Source organism: Emydura macquarii, unplaced genomic scaffold (genome assembly GCF_026122565.2).
Source record: "Emydura macquarii macquarii isolate MOO-44397 ecotype Brisbane River unplaced genomic scaffold, CSIRO-AGI_Emac_v2 contig_3451, whole genome shotgun sequence".
In the NCBI taxonomy this organism is placed as follows: domain Eukaryota; kingdom Metazoa; phylum Chordata; order Testudines; family Chelidae; genus Emydura; species Emydura macquarii.
The window spans coordinates 8,021,519-8,041,905 of record NW_027133588.1 but is presented as its reverse complement, the minus strand read 5'-3'; the positions used below and the strand labels follow the sequence as shown (position 1 = coordinate 8,041,905).

Sequence of the window (20,387 nt, the reverse complement as noted above, 5' to 3'; positions counted from 1 at the left end):
TCCCTTTTTCATGTTCATATCAAGATTGCTGTGAAGTAACTGTGGGGAGGGATGGGTGTTTGTTGCTTAAAAACAATCCTTGTGACATTAGTGCTGCTGTTAGTGGTCACCACTGTATCTGTACACTTCTCTAGACTTTGTTCCTCTCAGTTGTGCTTTCAAAACAATTGCGTTTTCTCTTTGAATTAAATAACTTTTTCTAGTTCTGCCTATTGCTTCAAGGTCTAAAGGAATCAGCTGACTAACTATTAACAGCTCTAGACTGATTTCTAGCAAGATAAAAGTAGAGACTTAACTATGTTTTTGTCCTTGTGGTTCTAGAAACAGTGGTGGGTTATCTGTTCATTGAAGTTTATCGGGATTGCTGGCTTTGTAAAAGATATGCTCTAGTTTAACCAGAAATTATGGGCTAAATACAGGACTTAGTGGAAGTAATTCTTTGGCCTATGTTTATGAAGGAGGTCAGGGTAGAGTTTGATGGTCCCTTCTTGCCTTAAAATCTATGAATCCCACAACACACACAGCACAGGCCTTTGCTTAGTAAGCTTCCCCATACTACCACACTAAAATACCCCAACCCTGGTGCTTTGTTACATTATCAATTACGTTCAGTCGCTGGTGGTTTTGATATCAAGAAGAGTGCCAACAGCAGATAAGCCCTGAAAAACTGAGTAGAAATGACTGATTCATTTTGGGTAGGCCACTAAACAGCTGTCAAATGGGAATTACTCTTAATCTCTGATATGCCTAAAATTCAAACTAGTGGCTCTAAGAGTATGTCTACACTGCATATAGTCACTTGTGGCTGGACTGTGTCAGCTGACTCAGGCTCGTGGGGCTCAGGTCAAGGGGCTGTCTAATTGCATTGTAGACATTCCGGATTAGGCTGGAGCCTGGGCTCTGAGACCCTGTAAGGCAGGAGAGTCCCAGAGCTTAGATTGTAGCCTAAATCTGAAGGTCTACACCCACAACTGGACAGCCCTTAGCCTGAGCCCTGAAAACCTGAGTTAGCTGGCACAAGCCAGCTGCAGGTGTCTAATTGCTGTGTAGACATACCGTCAGGCAGTGGTTACTAACCTGTAGGGGAGACTCCCTTTGTGCAGGCATATGATATGTGGGTGTGGGGAATGGGAGCACTGCAGTTTCAGCTGCATGCAGTGGCTAATGCCACTTATCCCACAGAACCATTGGTGAGGGGGGAACAGAAAAGGTGTGATTTCCCCCTATGTGCTGCCCCATTCTGGTTGATCCCAAGGGACTAGGGGAAGTGCGTGTGTGTAGTAGCTGGAGAGGCCAGCAGATACTGAAATAGAGGAGCAATGGAGAGACGAGAACTATCAGACTCATACCCTCAGAGCATTTTTGTATGACAGCATCCAACAATAAGAGCTTGATTTTTCAGAGGAGTTCAGAGTTGTTGAGCAGCTACAGCTCCTAGTGAATTGTTCAGTACATCTGAAAATCAGGTCCTTAATCACTTTAAAGAACCCAGGCATTTTACCTTCCCATCACAAATTGGAAGCAGGTACATACAGCATGTTGAATTACATATGTTTTTAGCTCTCCACAAGAAAATGTCCTTTCCCGTTTTCCATGAAAGGTGAAGGGCATCCTTTGAAAATGATGAAAATTTTAATTTCATTTTGTTTGCCACAGGCAGATGGTGCTACAAGCGATGACCTTGACTTACATGATGATCGCCTTTCCTACCTGTCAGCTCCAGGTAGTGAATATTCCATGTACAGCACAGACAGTAGACACACTTCAGACTATGATGACACGGATACAGAAGGGGGTGCCTACACTGATCAAGAACTCGATGAAACGCTCAATGATGAGGGCGGGACTCCTCCTGAATCTGCTATTACACGGTCCTCTGAACCTGTAAGAGAGGATTCCTCTGGCATGCATCATGAAAGTCAAACATATCCTCCTTATGCATCGCAAACTCAGACCCAGCCAAATCATAGAATATCCTCTCCAGGATTTAAAACAGCTGCCTCTCAACCGGTAAGCAGCAACTTTTACACTTTTTAATAAGAGGTATTCTCCTTAGAGTGTAATCTCTCTGGAGCAGGGACTTTTGTGTTTGTACAGTCCCTAGCAATCTTGTGAAAGCACACCAGGGGTTGCCAATAACAATGCCAGAATGGATTAGAGAATTTTGTTTCATATAAAGGAGCTGTGATTTATTTTGGTGTGAAAATACCTGAAGTTCAATCTTCTTTCTATATTTAGATGTGTGCTTTATTTTGTAAAATATGATGAAATTAATTTCTAAAACTTCTGAAAAGTGCTAGTGCCTGATATTTTCTGTCAGTGCTCTTTAAACAACTATACATGTTGTAGATGTTTGATCAAAACAAGTATTTATTTTTAATATAGACTGGAAAGTCATAGCATTATACAAGAGCACTACATTTAAAATATTTTAAACACTTCACAGAAAGCAGAAGCCTCACCTGCAGTCCCTTACCTTTCCCCGTCGCCTGAAACAAACCCTGCAACCTCATCACCTTCTGCTGTTAATCCTAATGTAAACCTAACTAATCTCAGACTGGAGGAGCCCACCCCAGCTCCTTACAACTCTTATCAACTACAAGCTGACCCCTTAAGAACACCAAGCACTGAGGGAGTTCACATAATGCTAAGAGATCAAGAGTCATCATCCTTATCACCGCATATAGATCCAACAAAGGTACCTGTGCTGCGTCATTGCACTAACTTGCTGCTGTACATCGAGCTAGCACATGATCATTCTGTTTTGCTCCTCATTGGAGGATTCCGTTTTGATTTTTCTAAGGGTTCATGAAATATACAACAGTGCATCTAAATTACTAAGAACCATCCTATTTTTTGTTTGCATGGCTTCAAACTGTACATCTTCCACTACTTCTAGAAAACAAGAAGTCTTAAATGAAAGTTGCTTTCAGTCTGTTTTATTTTTAGTTTGCATATTTGATTTTATCAACATTCTATGCTGTTTATTAATGAGCCTTTGTGAGAAACCTGTTTTGTACTCAAAATGATGCTAACCTGGTCTCAATGTGTTATGGTTTCCCATATACTAAATGGAAACAGATAAATATAAAACACCTGAATAGATTCTCAAGAATGTGGGAATTAATTTTAATGTTTGAAGACATTCATTCTTAAAAAACAAACAAAATATGTTTGTGACCCTTGGCTTTTTCTTTAGTTTAAATAAACTCCAAAGCTACCTAATCCTGTGTAACACTTTAAATAAATGTAGGCGCAGTCACCTTTTTCACGTTACACATGAGATCTTATCTTGCTGCAGGTTTACAAAAAGGATCCATATGTTAACGAGGAGGCACCTAGACAGAACTATGTCTTGAAACAACCAGCAGTTAATCACCCAGTACAGAGACAGGAGAGAGACTCAAATCTGATCTATGAATCCCAGGCTCAGTATGCAGAGAAACAACCCGGTAGAGAGTATGAGCAGTCACCATATAGGTATGATTCTACAAACTATGTAGATCAGTTTTCTCGTGGTTATGACCCTCGTCTGCATTATGATGAGCATATACCTCCCTATGAGGACCATTGGGCATATTATGATGAAAAACAGCCCTACCAGCCAAGACCACCTTATGATAACCAACCTCCTAGGGACTTTAACCCCAGAGCAGAAGAGAGCACAGAACGCAGCTACTATTCAGCACAACCTCGCTTTGAAGAACCACCTCCAATGATTTATGACAGCAAGCCTCGCTATGAACATGCACCTAAAAACTTCAGTCTACCACAACTGCGATATGAAGAACAGCCTGCTGCTGGATATGATATTCACAGTAGATATAAACCAGAAGCCGAGACCTACCCTTCAGCAATATCTCCTGAACCTAAGCAGTACTTCGATCAACATATGAGGGGCTATGAACAAGGCCCACCACAAGCATTTAATGCTAAAGCAGGACAGTATGAGCCTGCTCATAGTGCTGCAGGTGTTCCTCCTCCTCCCCCCCCTTCATCACAAACCAAACCGGAAGTACTGCCCTCCAGCAATAAACCACTGCCTACACCGCCATCTCTAACAGAGGAAGAAGATGATCCAGCCATGAAACCACAATCAGTGCTAACTAGAGTTAAGATGTTTGAAAACAAAAGATCAGCATCGGTGGAAAAAATCAAGGATCTCAATGATACATCAGCTGTCAAGGTAAATAATTTATACATATAAATAAGCTTCCACTTCCTTATTATTAAACTGATGGTATACTGAAGTTGTACCAGAAACAGTGAAATCTTTCTGTGTATATATAGAGAGGGAGTTCTTTGTTTGTTGTACTGTCTTCTTAGCTACCTAACTTCAGTATACTAGAAGTTAAAAACAGGAAGTGGAAGATTTTAGGGGATCTTGCTACACTAAATGCACCCCTTATTTGCTACATAAATGCGCCCCTTATTGATACTTTGATTCATATAGTTCTTTGCTTCACAGCCTCCAGAACTAGCACCTAAACCTACCATTGCCACAGTGAGTGGTCCCAAACCAACCTCTCAAAATCAGTATGAACATGACAAAACAACTTACAGGTAAATGTAACATTTATCATTAACACACAAGTATGTAATCTAATATTAATTATTAGATATTTCTGTTTTGGTATTTAAAATTACAGTAGAAGCATATATCAGTGTGACATGCATATCTGTAATAAAAGCCACTAAGACACTTATCTTAAAGGATGAACTTCACTTTGCCCTTTATCAGATCCTTTTAAGAAAGAAATAATTATGGCATAAGAAAAGATATAAGCAAGGTGGAGTCCTTATTAATATTTATTCTAGATAAGTTAGAAATGGGTAAAGTTGTAGGAAGAGTGGTGAGGGATTTTTACTGTTGCATGGTACAGCCTCCTTAGTTAACTAACCTCAATACAGTATATGTTAAAAGCTTAAAGATTTTGCTCTGTACACTGATTAGTCGTATATAAGCCTTCATATCTTGGCAACTAAATGTATTTCTATTTATGCCAATGACTAATATTTGAGAGGCAGCTTTAATATATTTCTACATAGTTGTATGAGAGTTGCTTGTAAATTGCATTGTGGTTAGCTAGATTAGAAAGAAGCATTTGGAATGTGGAACTCTAATTAATTAAAATATAAACAACTGCAAAAACAAAAATACCCAAAACCAACAACCAAGAAAGCAAAGCATTGTTGTTGTTGCCGGTTAGGGCCCACGAACAACAGAGACCTCAAGTGAAGCCACCTGAAGACATAGTACGTTCAAATCACTATGATCCTGAGGAAGATGAAGAATACTATCGAAAGCAGCTTTCATATTTTGATCGCAGAAGTTTTGAAAATAAGCCCTCTGCACAGGTTCCCGCCAGCCATCACCCTGAGCCAGCTAAGCCAGTACTTCCTCAGAATCAACTGAACTTCACTAACTATTCTAAGTAAGATCTTTCAGTTTATGTTGTCTTATTCATTTATTTTTAAAGTGTATTTTTAGGAGTAAAACTGAACTTACTATATATGAATTTCTACAACCACCAAGATGGATTCCCAAATGATTGTGGTACCTGATTAAAAAGCATAGCTATTACGTAACAAAAAATACAGTTTTACTGTCAAGGGAGTTTATTTGTGTGAAATTCGTTTGAAAGCCTAAAAATATTGCATTTGTATCTTGGTTGAATTTAATGAAAATTAGAGACTTCTGGAGCTGAACAATTTATTTTACTGGCCCTTAGATGCATAGGCAGTGCAATGTGCACAACATTTTTCTCTTAGCATAAGCTATACTGAGCAATTAAATATCTTCCAGAAAAGAGGTTCTAACTCTATTGCAGTTCTAAGTAACTTTGTTCTGCAGGCAAAAACTTTAACAAATCAGCCATAAGATGTTTACCAAGACTAGAGCAACTTCGTTGCACCTTTTGGATGTGATGTTGATGCTAGAAGTCTTTCTCTGTAGATGGAAACATCTGTTCCCTGTGTTGAACCACTTCTTTGATTTGGAATATTTGTACAGAAGCTTTATGAAAGCGCCTACACAAATTTAGTTCGCATATGGTGTGGTGTGTGTGTGTATACACATTTTTACTTCTTTCTCTGTTTTTAATTGAGAATATCACCACTGGGTAGTCAACAGACTTTCCCAAGTTCTTTCAGTGTTTTAGGATCTCTCTGGTTCCTAGTCATTTGTTCTACCCATTTACCTCATTGCAAGCTCTAGAGTCTGGAGTAGAGGACTGAGTCAAGGCACCTGGATTCTATTCTTAACTCTGACTCTTCACCTCTCTGACCTTCACTTTCTCCATCTGAAAATTTAAAATGATAGTACCTTTTTCACAGGCTTTGTGTGTGCTGGGGCTTTTAGGGAAATCTCTCAAATAGAATGATCCCAGCACTATACTAATGGGGGCGTGAATTCACTAAAGTTCAGCGTAGATACAGTTATGGAGTGTAAAATAGTGTCGGTGCATTATCAGGGAAATCACAAGAATCTCTGGGGAAAATAGCAGTCCAGGAGTTGTGAAACTTGGTATATAAAATTCCAAATGATTTATTGAATTTGCTGCAAGGTATCTTTTTTGGGCGGGACCTAAAATTTGCAAAAGTCAACTGAATGGTTTAAAAAAATCATCCAGTTACTAGATTGCTACTTTTCTAGGTAAGAGACCTGCATACTGCAATAATATCCTACTTTGTTTTGCCCCCTCCCTCCTCCGTGCAGGGCAGGAGGGGTCCCTGGCTCCCACCACCGTGCCATCCCCCAGGGAGGGGGGTCTGTACCTGCAGGAGGGACACGCTGTTTACCTCTTCCTGCGTGGGGGCCTTTCTGCTGCACTCCCCTTCCCCCCCTGCACTTTCCTGCTCCAGCCCAGTGCCGGCTTGGGTGGGGCAGCTTCACTCCCTGGCCATGGGGTAGTGGGGGAGGGGAGAACTCCTCCTGGTCAGCCACAGCACCCCACCCCTGCCCCGGGGCTCCTTCCAGCTGCCCTCAGAATCTCCTGTGTGCCCCACCCCCTGTGCATCATGAAGGGCCGGCCCAGTGGACCTGGCCCCCACCCCCACACACCGCTGCGACAGTAAGAATAGAAGAGCAAGGAAATGAATCAGATAATACGCTCCCCCGTACTGATTCTTAAGATACCCCTACGTGTGTATATGCACACATAAGATATTGTTCCCCAGTTAGAGATTTTTGTTTTAATGAGTGTTCCCTCTTATTCAGCCAATTTCTAATCTGTGCCTGGAGGCTTTGTTTAGTAACTTTCTCCAAAATACTCAGGCATTGGTTGCAACTCTGTATATTTCATTATTTTTTCCAAAAATAAATGTGGGGTTAATTGGTGGTGGTGATAGGAAATTTTTTACAGGGCTGCGACATCTTGTTCTTGAGTAATCCATGTATCTTGTTTTAAGGAACTAATTTTTTAAAGTGGTTTAATAGTGTTAGCTGCCAATCTCAAATACTCATCAGTTAACTTTTTTAAAAAGCTATATATTTAATTTATATAAGTAGGCTTACTGTAATTTGATTTTTACTTTTTTATAATTTCATTGCATATCAGTCTTTACTTTTAAGCTTTTTCCAGTTTTTATCAATTTAAATTTTCACAGTTGTGGGAAATTATTTAATGGCAGTAGAGGTTGAGAATTCAAAAAACCACTAAAACACACCTTGTCAACATCATAAGTCAAAATATACAAAGTAATTATCCTTAATCAAACTCTAACAGGTTCTCACTTTTCTTTGCCTCTCTGTAAGTTTTTTGATTATTATTGATGGAAATATTTTGTTGGTTTATGTGTGTACAGTGAAATCCATGTTTACTGACATTTACTGATAAAAATCTAATCCTTCTATATAAGTGTCTGTTAACACTGAGCACCTCAGCTCTTCAATGAGTTACACCACTCTAGTTAATAAATGCAGTTTTGTGGTAGAAATGAGGCAGGGGCATAATGAAAATTGTTTTCAAACCAAATCACAGTACTGAAATGCATTTTAATAGCTTTCTTCTCTGTATGATTCATTACAAACACTAGAAATGAGAGGAACTTAAGCAAATGTCTCTGTTACTTTAATATTTTTCTTCCATTAAGATTTTGTTGCTGCTGCTGTTATAGTAATTTCTAAACAATAGTTTGGACAATTTAAGGAATAAAAAAAAAAATAGAAATGGGCAAAGATGGCCAAAATTACCCTCCAGAAATAAATACTTAAAAAATTAATTTGGCCATGATTGCACCCCTTTGTATTCGCCTTCCATGAAATGTCCTTTATTGGCATGAATCTCCACTGAATGTCGGTTTCACATGAGTATGTGAAGAAGCTAAATTTTAAATCTGTATACATGAGTATTGGCTTAGGAAGCAGTTGTGATCAGAGAATACAAACTGCATCCTGGCTCTACTCTGACCATTCACAATTAATGCAGCTTGAATGACTATCATGAAAGACTTCCAGGGAACTATTTGCAATCAGTGCAGAGGTACAAAAGTTGGCAAAATTAATAAATAAAATTCACCTTTTGGATTATGATGTTTGAGGAAATCCTGATCTGTGAGCAAAAGATACATTTATCCATTAGATAAATCACTGATGGCAAATTATTGGTTCAGATCCATTTATAATAAGAAGTGTGTAAGAAGAACAAAGCAGCAGTTTGAATTAAGGTGTTTTGAAATGCTGTTTCTCTTAAATTTTGATGACAATCCAAGTAGTCTTAGACAAAGCAGTTGGCACAAATATTGGAAATCTAGTTCCCCAGTACAATTTAAAATAAGTGCACTAATTGCTATTAGATGAGTTAGAGTGAGCTTGTGCAAGTTTGCAAAGCTAACACAAATGTTTGTAATGCATGCCCCAAATTTAACTGACCTTCACAAATCACCCTACACTGATTGAGAATATCCTGTGAATGCAAAATATACATTGAGAGAGAAATGAGCGCACACCTTTGTGGCTTTGCAATGTCAATGAACAAGTACTGTGGTTCCTCATCTGTATCTTTTCTGCTGCTGTCATAGGTGCTTGCTTTCAAACAAAGTTAAGGTTAGTGTCTATTCATTTAGAAGAAATTCACATTTACCAAATAGAAAATGGTGAAATCTGAGCGAGTTGCACAGTCTAACCTGTAAGAAGGAAATGCAATCAATCAACTGTAAACAAAATAACCACTTAAGGTGGGAGTAATAATGGCTGAACAAAGTCCAGCCTGGCTGCGCTGTAAGACTTCATCAGGATTTAACAAATATGAAACCTACTATGCTCAGGAGATGAGGGACAGTATTCTTGGTGCTGTTTGCAAATGCGCAATTCTGTCATAAAATTGTCTTTTGGATCTGTTAAGTTATCAGGTTCAAGACAGCTCTTCAGAGAGCAGAGAAACATTTAGAGACTGGATCTTTTTAAAAGCCTTGTCTACTTTTACTGTGAGCTCTTGGCAACATTCCTGATGTCACTGTAGGTGCATTGGAAGTGTTGCATATTTCCCTGAGAAAAGCAGGTGGTGTGTAAATGAGATGGAAATAGATAATACAGGAGGGAATTTCTTGTTTTTAAAAAAAAATTGAAACCTTTTGAAGACAAAACTGATCCACCATTTCAGATTAATCTATATTAGCTACTGTAAATAAAGTGTCCCTGCAGTACTGTAAGGGGCATTTTGTTAGGCAGAAAGAAGCACTGTTCCTTGTGCACTGTCTCCAGTTGCACTACAATAGAAAGGCAGCAAAAGTGCAATGATACTAGACTGCATGGTGGCATTAATTGGGAAAGGGGAAAATATGCGTGCATAAAACCACCATGTAATGGAGTATATCACTGAAGAGGAAAAGGGGGACATACTATATCACATAATAGCATCATGATGGGTCAAATTTTCAGAAGTACTTAGGAACTGATGTCCCATTGACTTTCAGTGGGACTTAGGTAGGAGCTTTTGAAATATGTGATTTAGGCTCCTAAGGAGAGTGGGCACTTGTGAAGAATACCCATGATCCTAAACTCTGCTAGCATGGGGATAGTTTGTTGTATTAGTAATTTTAATTTGTTAAACTGACTAGTGTTAATGGTTAAAGTTGCAACAATAACTATGTGGTTATGGGAAGGAGAAGGCATTTTCATTCTTCCCTTCAAATTTCTCATTGAGGAAAATACCTTTTTGGGCTGAAATTCCCGTAGTGCTAATCAGGATGCTTTTTATGAAGAGTAGTTTTTCAGCATGTGATCTTCATGTAGTCTAGTCAGATTTTGCAATAGGACCTACTAGAGTATTTAATGTTTAAAATAAACACCTGAAGTTGTTGGAGAGGGAGGGCCTTCTGAGACCATTTTAAAAGTAGACCCAAAAGAGATCTGAGACAAATGCACTGTGTTCTTGGAGCATGCAATAACAGAGTTAAATGCAACAGCACTTTGGGTTTGGTTTTTGCATATTAAAATACTGATGTTTATCCCAATATCCAGTTATTTTTGTTAATATGTTATGGTGTTTGGCTTTTCTTACTCACCAGTAGCAAGAAAATGACTTAGATTTTTGCACAAATCTCATAGGATATAGATTAACCACTAACAGATAAGAAATTACTAATGAAACAAGTAAAGGAGGGGTGTCGTTAAAGAAATTCTGAGCCTAGAATTAGTATCTACTGTCCTCCCCCCACCAAGTTTATATTTGTCTCCTAAAGACACTTGCACATCTAGATATTTGCTGCATAAAATGTCTATTTTTGTACATTTCCTGGCAACTTGCCTTGAATAACCATATAGAAGCCCTGATTCTGAAGAGAGACTTCTGCTTAGCTTTATGCAGTGTGAGTAGCCCTATTGAAATCAATAGTTTGCTATGCCTAAGGTTAAATGCGTATAAATCTTTGTAGTTAAAGTTTACAATCTTTAAAGTTATTTTATATTGAGAAGGAAACAGTGCATGTTGGTCACATGCAAAACAGTTGTTTATGACAAGCCAAAGTTAAATACTTATATGAGTCTTCTGTGTGAGGATTCACATAATTATAAATTTCTAATGATGTAATTTAGCACTTGTCTTATTAGTGGCTTTTTTTAGAAGAAAACTATACTATAGCGTCTGGGATTACAATTTCACTGTACATCTGTGCAATGTAAACTAGACAGACTCCATGAATTTTAAAATATTTTTCATTGATTGGCTGACAAATTTTATTCTAACTGCAAATTTGGTATTAATATTTTATATATTATATACATTAAATATCCTGCCGCTAACAGATTTACATAGCTGTTTTAGAAACAAAATAGACTAGTAAAATAAGCAGTAACATCTGTCTACTTGGTACCAATAAACTAAATATATACTGTAAGCTAACTAATCTATTTAGCAGTTTGAATGGTTTGGTCTTCCTTCAAGAAATGTCAAGTTGTAACCTTACATTTGAAAGAGCCTCATGTTACAGGTTTAGCACTGAGAAATGTGCATGTGAGTTTTTCCATTGTGTGAGTACAAATGTTTTTATTCTTCATATTTATGTCCACCAATCAGGCGTTCTTCATGGGGAAATCACTACAAAAAGTCCATTTTAGGAAATATGTGGCACCAATGAAGCTCCTTTGTAAGGGTAATGTCACATTTGTGTCTTCTAGTTGTCAGCAAATGTAGTACATGGAATAGTTTTGTCTCTTCCCTCTTCTCCTTTGCTTTATAGGTCTATTGCTTAGGAGAGGTGTATTCTCAGTTATAGACACTAGAGCAAAACTCTCCTTTGCAGTGTGACCTTTTATTTAAAAGCTGCTTGTAAAAGGGTGGCTGTTTTGAACTGTTAAGTTTAGGTGATGTGTTTGGAGATATTATTTTACTCGGTTTAGTCTTAGCTGTTCACTTTTTCTTTCTCCCATAAGTTTTCTTTCATAATTATTCTGGTTGCCTTGTAGTAAAGTGGTAATGTTAGACTTCACAAATTTAAAAAGTTCATGTTGGCCCGGATCTCTGCACTAACATTCTTTATGAAACATGGCTGGCTGTTTCTGGTCAGCTTCATCACTATTCCTGCATTATTAAGATGATTTGGCCACCTCTACACTTGAGGTTAAACTGTGTTCAGCACTAGGTCATTTGCACCTTCTTTATCAGCAATGACAAATTACAGTCTTGTCCACATATGGTAGGAAAAGATAAAAATAACGTTTGAAGACTCTGTCTCGGAGTTGGCTTTGCATCTTAGGATAAAACCATGGCCTTCTCTACACTTGTAACAATATTCCTACCAGTTTTGTAGTATGAAAAAAGTGACTTTATTTTAAACTTCAACAAGGTTTGTAGATTTGTCACTAATGTAGAAAATGAGTGGTATGTTTCATTTCTCTGCACTGCTCTATCAAAGAGAGGAAAGGATGTGTATTGAGAAGTTGTGGGAGCCATAGTGTAGATCCAGGACCTGTAGTTCGGCGTATTAACACCATTTTGATTGAACTTACTTTTCAGCAGGCTTAACTGAGAGAGTGGGAAATAGTGAGTCCAGGAGCCAGAGCCGTCACTCTACAAAGAGCTCTGCAGCAGGTGTTGGAACCACTGAGAATCTTTTAGTAAATTTTTCCAATGGAGACACAGCCTGAGACAGAGGTTGGCAACCTTTTGGAAAGGGGGTGCCAACTCTTCCTCCCCCCCCAGCCCTCTCCCACGTTCGGTGGGCCCAGGGCCCTGGCCAGGGTGTTAGGTGGCAGTGGTGGGAGGGCTGCGGGCCAGTTTCCTGCACTCCCCTTTTTGCCTCCCCCCGCTGTGGCAGTGACGTACCCGGGGGGTACCTCCGCTGACATCCCTGGCGACCGCCCCTCTCCCATGTGGGCCTAGCAGTGCCCTGGCTGTGGGGGGAGCGGCTGCGGCACAGCTCCTAGTCAGGGCCAGTGGTGTGCCGGCCCAGCCTCTTGTCCTCCTAGCCCCCACCTGCCCCAAGGAGAGGGGTGGGGCTGGAAGGGGGGAGCAGCCGCTGTGCGGCTCTTGGCTGGCACACTGACCTGGCTCCTCAGCCTCCTGTCCCCCACCTGCCATGTGGGAGGGGGTGGGGCCAGAAGGGGGGAGCGGCTGCAGCGCAGCCCTGCTTTGGGGCAGGGAGGGGCGCAGTGTGCCACTGAAAATGGTCATGCACGCCACCTTCGGCACACATGCCACAGGTTGCCGACCCCTGGCCTGTGAGTTTGATGGTCCTTTTATTTGTCCTGGTATCACAAGTAGCTTAATTGAAGTCAATGTAGGTAATGTGAAAATGGTGTAAATTAGAGGAGAGCAAAGTCTTAACCTCAGAATGCATTGTGAGTGTTCTTCCAAGAATATAAATAGGGCTAAAAATGTCTGTACAATCCAGTATAAAACCTGATGAAAATAAACCTCCTCCTCCTCTGAGGGCTGGAGTATTGCACACGTGGGTACACGTGCTCCATGTCCTGAGACAGGATTTTTCTAGCAAGCAGTGTCCACCTGTGTGGTTGCTGTCTTCATGCTCCATATTAAGGGCATTAGGGTTGGTGCAGACCAACAGCTCTCCAGGTCCTTCTCACTGCTTCATGGCCTGAGTCAAAATCCTCTGTGTTCAAAGCTTCTTCATAGCCTTCTTATCTGTAATATATACTGAAAATAGGTCAGTGTTTTTGGTGGGTTTTTTTCCTAGTTGTTGTAGTGAGTATAGGATAGTTCCTTCCCTGTCTCAGGGATCCTACCTTGCTCCCCACATTGGGAGAAAAACTATGCCCAGAGTTCTGTAGTTTAAGAACTGTCTTCTGCCCCTGTTTCTTCTCCATCAGTAACTGACATCAGCCTCCTTGGGGAAGCTCCCATCACCACCAAGTGCAGTATCTGTTGCTCCTTCCCTCCCTGAACGTGAGAGTATGGGAGGCCCTGTCTGAGGAAGCATCTCGTGGAGAAGGCCATGAGAACCCAGTTGGACCCAAGCCAGGGAGACTCTGCTATCCTTGGAGGGGCGCTGCTTCCAGCCTGAGGCTGTTGCGAGCAGTACCCCTCCAAGCACAAGTTCTGGAATAGAGGCCAGCGTTGCTAACATCTTCCCCAACCCCCCTACCTGCCTCAGGCCTATCAAACGTAAGGGGCATGCATGAAGGCATAAAGAAACCTGACTAAAAGGATAAGGTGTGAAGGAGGAAGGCACCATCTGTGCTGGCACTGGATCCAACTCAGAAGCCAAAGGATTGGCATCCGCTGGCACCAACTTGGAGCTCCATATTGGAATCCCCTTTGACAGTACTTCCATGTTCCAAGAAAGATCGGCTGATCTTGGATGCACCAGATCATCAGTACTCACCTCTGGGACCCCTTGCACTCTGGACAAACTGAAACCTTTACTGCTCTGGAGGGTGAATTTTTTCCCTACCCTATCTGCAATCTTCTCTCCTTTGCTCCTCAGGGACATCTCAACATCAGAAGAAGAAACCACATTGAGGAGAAGGGGATTTTCCCCTACCCTGCCACAAGCTGAAGCAAGTATCCACTGGTACCATAAAAACCACTGAAGTAAAAGTTTGTCGTCCAAGCCCAATATTCTAGGTGAACTTTTGCCTCACGGGGGGAGAGTCTCCAGGAGAACTTGGAGCTGTTGTCCTCCCAGGTATGACTGCCCAACCAAGACACTGATGATATCCAATGCCTTGGGGCCCTCCCCAGGCTGCAATACCGAAGGCAACCCTTGCAAACAAAAGCACCAAATGCCTTGACCTTGGGAGGAAGGTCTTTTCATTGACAGTCTCCAGTTCAGAATTGCTAACTACCAGGCCCTGTTAACAAAATACGATTGAAGTAATTACTCCAAATTTGTGGAATTCAAGAACAGACTTCCCTAGGAGGACAAAGCACAAATTCCAAGCCGACATCGATGAGGATAAGCTGGTGGCTAAGACTTTGCTCCAAGCAGCAGTAGACACAGCTGACACTGCATCTAGAGTTATAGCTGCAGCCCCCAGTCATGCGGCGTGAACAGTAGCTCCATTCTTCAGGGTTCCCCAGGGAACTCCAAAATATCAGTAACTTGTCCTTTGAGTCTAATCTCTTTAGTGAAAAGACTGATTAGTTGCTACATTCACTAAAGGACTCCAGGACAACCCTCTGTTCCCTGGGCATTTATATGTCATCCCTGAAGAGAGAACACCAGAAGCAGGTGTATAAGCCCAGACCTTCCCCATACCTGTTTTTACCACCATTAATTACCCTTATGGATTACTGTGGAAATGCCAGAGACTGTAAAGAACTGGGAATGCAGCCTCCTCCACTTCAACTGCTGTTGCTCAACCCCACCCACCAACCAGGAATTACTTTTGACAGGCGTTTAAAACCATGTATCCTTATTGATGCCATTCCCTAGTGCTCCCCAAAACTTTGGGGGTCACATTGTCCTTTTTTGCCCACAACTGGAGAGCAATAATAGACAAGTCTGTATTACAGATAATCTATTCTGGCTATACAATCAAGTTTCTCTCCATTCCCCCCCTCAAATCTCCTTCCTGGCTTCTCCTTCAGAGACCACTCTCACTAGGAGATCCAGTAGTCTAAGGATAGAGACTAATTCTCAATCTATGCCAGTTAAATGTTTTTTTATTTGAAAATCAAAATTTCATATGTTTACATAACTTTCCTTAGATTTGTGATAGGAGAAGAGCACTACTAGTTCTCAGTATTCCTGTTCTGACTAGCTATAGCACCCAGGGTTTCCATGAAAGTCTTCTCAGTAGTAGTGGTCCAGATGAGACACAATGGCTGCACCATCTTCTCATACCTGAATGATTGGTTATTAACAGGTAAATCTAGCCAGGAGGTCCAGTCAGCAACCATATCCTTACTCGGTCTTGTGGTATCCATGATCTCTGTAAACAAAAACTTTTCACTTTGACTCCCACAAAAATCATAGACTTTATAGGCGGAGACCCTAGACTCAACCTCAGTGAAGGCCTATCTCCATAAGCCAGATTCCAGACTATGACCAGCCAGATAAGACAAGTCTCTTGCACACCTTGAACTACAGTCAAGGTTTGTCTTTGTCTGCTAGGCCACATGGCCTCATGTACCTACATAATCCCGTTTGCTAGACTTCACCTCAGTTGCCTGCAGGTCTGGCTCCAGTTACTTTCCTCATTAGACAGTGACAACATAAATACCAAGATAATCCCTACCAAGGTCATGGCTTCTTTCATATAGTGGACAAACCCAGAAGTGATGCATGTGGGAATCCCTTTCATTCCACCCATACCCAGTGCGACCATAATCATGATGCAAAGCCCAAATGGACAGTAACACTGCACAAGGAACATGGACTCCTTAGGAGGCCAGGGTGCATATCAACTTACTAGAGCCGAGGGCAGTCCATCTAGCCTGCAGTGCATTCCTTTCACTTGTCTTTTCCCATCATGTCCACTTAATGTCAGATAAAATGACCACCATATTCTACATATACAAACAAAACAGAGTAAAAATGTCTTCCTCTCCATATGGAGGCAGTTCATTTATGGAATTGGTGCATCAGGAACCACATCACACTCATGGCAACATATGTCAGGTGTGCAGAATTCTGATGGACAACCCCAGTAGGCACCTCTCTACAGACTAAGAGTGGGAAATGAACTATGATGTTCTGAGTAACATCTTTGCTCAATGGGGAATGCTATCTTGGGACTTGTAATGTCCCTGATGGGAAAAGAAATTTCACCTTTGCTGCTCAAGAGCAGCACTTGGTTGAGACTCTAGGGGAGATGCCCTTCTATTATCCTGGATAGACCACCTGACCTGTCCTTCTGATCCCATTACTATCACACATTCTATGAAAGATTTGTCACAACAAAGCTTGAATCACTGCACTCAACTGGTCTAAACAATCCTGGTTTCCAGACCTCTTATGAATATCAATATGTCCTCCAATCAGTATCTGTCCCCACCTGGATATGTTAACTCAGGAGAGAACAAGATCAAACATCCCAACCCAAACCCTTTTCACTTCACAGTATTTGAATGGGGATCAGTCCTAGAGTGTTCATGCTCAGAAGCCGTTCAATCTATTCTCAGTCAAAGCAAAAAAGACTCAAATGCTGAAGATGTCAGGCCTTTCCATTAGCTATCTAGCAACGAGTGCCTTCCATCCTCTGGTAGAAGGCCACACTGTTTTTACTCAGTCAACAACAGTGGTGAAACCAACAACAAAGTGCAACTTCAACCTTATAATCTCAGTACTTACCAACCACACTTTGAACCATTGGTCATGTGTCCAGTATCCTATTTTCCGTGAAGGTCTCCGTGAGGTTATTTCTTTCTATAGTAGGATGGTTGCATTATCTGCTCAGACTCTCTTAAGTGGATCTCCTGCTGCATCATTCTTTATCAGATGGCGTATATTCCTCTTCCAGACAGGGTGAGAACCCATTCCACTACAGCACAAGCAACCTCAAAAGCATCTTTTGAGAAGTATCTATACTGGAACTTTGTAAGGCAGCAACCTGGAGTTCCATTCATATTTTCATACAGCATTATTCCTTAGTCCAGGCCTCTTCTGCAGATGCAGTTGTTTGGGCTAGCAGTATTACAGATCTCTATACCAACTGCACCTTCACCCCCACTTCTTGTTTGAATACTGCTTATCAATCAGCCATGTGTAGAATATACATATGGACCAGCAGTCAAAAAAATGGAGATTACTTCCCTGCAACTGGAGGTTTTTCAAGATGTGTGGTCCCTACCTGTATTGCACTTACCCATCTTCCTTATCCTCTGCTTCATCTCTTACCTGGTTTGTGGTCAGAAGTGGATAGGTGTCAGTCCACACTGCCCTAAATGACCAGTATGGAGCACAAGAAGAGCAACTGCACAGGTGTGGACCTATGCACGTTACTTGCTAGGAATATCCAGTCTGAGGTGCTTGGAATACGTGCATACGTATAGGTCTCTTGAATGTATCTTGAGCAACCTCCAGTTACAGATAAGTAACCTCCGTTTTCTCTGGAGATCAGTTCCATTATGCCTAGTTTATTGCCTGGCTTCTACGGGGGGGGGGGGGCAGATTGTTGTCAGCCTTTATTTAGCTGCATGGCACGTGCAGGGAAACCTGGGCAATGTAGGTTCAAGGCTGGCCCAGAATCCCAGGGTCTCCACAGTCCTCCATGCGAAAGAACCAGAGAACAGGTACTTTTTTTTTATTTTTTATTTTTCTTTTCTCTTTATTACTCGTTAGGTTAGAATGTTTTTATTTTTTATGTTCTTCCCTACAGGGAAGTTCCCCCCTACACACGGTTACGCACAGATACCCCAGGTTTGAGATGCGTCTCCTCCTGTGAGGTCATCCCCATAAGCGACTGGCGCTCATGATGCATTCATTTCTTGGGAGAGGGGCACAAATACTACAGAAGTGCACTAATTTGCCTCAGCGTAAAGGCGCAGACCCAAAAGAACTGTGACCTGAAGTTAAAAATTAATGATGGAGAGTGCACTGCGGCCAGATTGGCCCTGACCCTGATACCTCTCCTGGGCAGCGGTCACTGCTGGCACTGTCGTCTTGCCACCCCACAGGCTCTCAGAAAGATGGCATGATACGGACCTGAAGCTCACCTATCAAGGAGCCATTCCAGAAAAGTCTCTCCCAAAGAGGCTGGTAGCCTCGACATCTTCCACAATGAGATTTAGCTACAGGGACCTCCAGTACCGGTGCTATTGATAAGTCCAAGGATCCTAAGAGGACAGGACAACATAAGATGGTACCATTACATGAAACCAGCAAAGACAGGCCCAAAGTTGGCACTGGCTGCTCCAACTAAACATACAGCACTGAGTGCTTTGGCACTGATGAAGGCTTTTGGCACCACCGAGTGGCCATTTGGGAGAATGCAAATTGAACTTGGCACTGTCGGCACTGACAAAATCCATACCGACGCCTAGACTTTACACAGCACCGATGCAAGTGCAACCCATAGTACCAATGATGCTGATGCCAGTACCACAGGAGTTCAGGTTTCCGAGGCAAGAAGGTCTCTTAGAAACCCTGGAGTCACCCCTCCTCCATTCCAAGCTCCCAGCAGTACATATGTCTCCCCTGGAGATACAACTAATACCCCACCACTCCCCATCACCATGTAGAACTGTCCCTTCTTCTCAAGTGAAGAGGATGAAGAACCTTACTCAGTTACACCATGCTCCCATTCCTCCATACCAGAAGGCTACGCAATACAAACATCATGCGCACATCCTCATTATCAGGAGACCAGAACCGATCTAGGACACATGCCTATGTCCCCACACTGGCCCTGTTGGGATCCTTGGGCTGCCTGCATACAGGCAGCAGTTTCCCAAACTGCCCATTACTCAGAGGTACCGACACAGACTTCTCTATATCCAGGTTTCCGGAACTTGAGGTAGAACTTTTTGAAGAGCATGAGGAGGCACTGGAGGAAGAAGTCACACCACCAACCAACATCTCCTTGGCACAACTGCCTTATCCGGCAAGGACAACATCCCACATGACTGCTGATGACTAAACAATTTCAAGAACTGTTTTGGAGAATAGCAGACTCTCTCTCCAGATCCCATTGGAGGAAGTGCGAGAACCACACCACCAGCTGTTGGACATATTGCACACTTCCACATCGGCTAAAATTACACTCCCAGTCAATGAGGCCTTATTAGATCCAGCCAAGGTGGTCTGGCAGACCCTAGCCTTGATACTTCTATGTGTAAGTGGGCTGATAAGAAGTACTATGTCCCTGCAAAAGACATGGACTTTTTATTCTTGCACGCTATTTCGAATTTCCACGTGGTTAATGCAGTAAATGAGAAGGGACGACATCATCTAGGATAATCTCTTATGATGAGGATTGAAAGAGGCTAGATTTCTTCACACGTAAGGTGTACTTGTCATCTGCGCTCCAGTTTAGAATCACCAACTATGAGGTGTTTTTGTCCAAAGCACAACCACATAAACTACTCCAAACTAAATGAATTTATTTAACTCATCCTTGAAGACAAAAAAGAATAGTTCCCAGGCACTTATAGCTGAAGGTCAGTTACTGGCACAAACAGCACTGCAAGCCTCCTCTGGTCCATAGCAACATTGGCGGTCATAGGACAGGCTTTGTGGCTATACTTCTTTGGATTCCCAAAAGAAGTCCAGGCCACTGTGGAAGATCTTCCACTTGAAGGCTCCATGCTGTTCAACGAGCAAACTGATGAATCCCTCCATTCACTAAAGGATTCTAGAGCAATATTATGATCATTCAATATCTAAACACCAGTGCCAAAGAGAGGACCAAGTAGATACCAACCTACCCCGAGATCTCTACTTCAATTTTTCCTTCCACAACGACACGTCGAAAAGCAACACTGATGATAGAGACTGCCTCCTCAAAACCTCCACAGTCGTTGATGCCCCACCCACCAACCTCA

At 41.8% G+C, this 20,387-nt stretch overlaps 1 protein-coding gene across 10 annotated transcripts in view; it reads left to right on the top strand.

The window, feature by feature from the left end:
• Nucleotides 1–20,387, top strand: part of TJP1 (tight junction protein 1) — a 137,450-nt gene that overhangs the window by 98,503 nt on the left and 18,560 nt on the right. For 7 of the 10 annotated variants that reach the window (XM_067534667.1, XM_067534664.1, XM_067534661.1 and 4 more), the window contains exons 19-23: nucleotides 1,657–2,010; nucleotides 2,447–2,698; nucleotides 3,302–4,186; nucleotides 4,469–4,563; nucleotides 5,211–5,435. In XM_067534667.1, the coding sequence (XP_067390768.1) occupies nucleotides 1,657–2,010; nucleotides 2,447–2,698; nucleotides 3,302–4,186; nucleotides 4,469–4,563; nucleotides 5,211–5,435 (1,811 nt within the window). The remainder of the gene's footprint in view (nucleotides 1–1,656; nucleotides 2,011–2,446; nucleotides 2,699–3,301; nucleotides 4,187–4,468; nucleotides 4,564–5,210; nucleotides 5,436–20,387) is intronic. The other 3 variants (XM_067534670.1, XM_067534669.1, XM_067534668.1) reach the window with 1 other exon arrangement.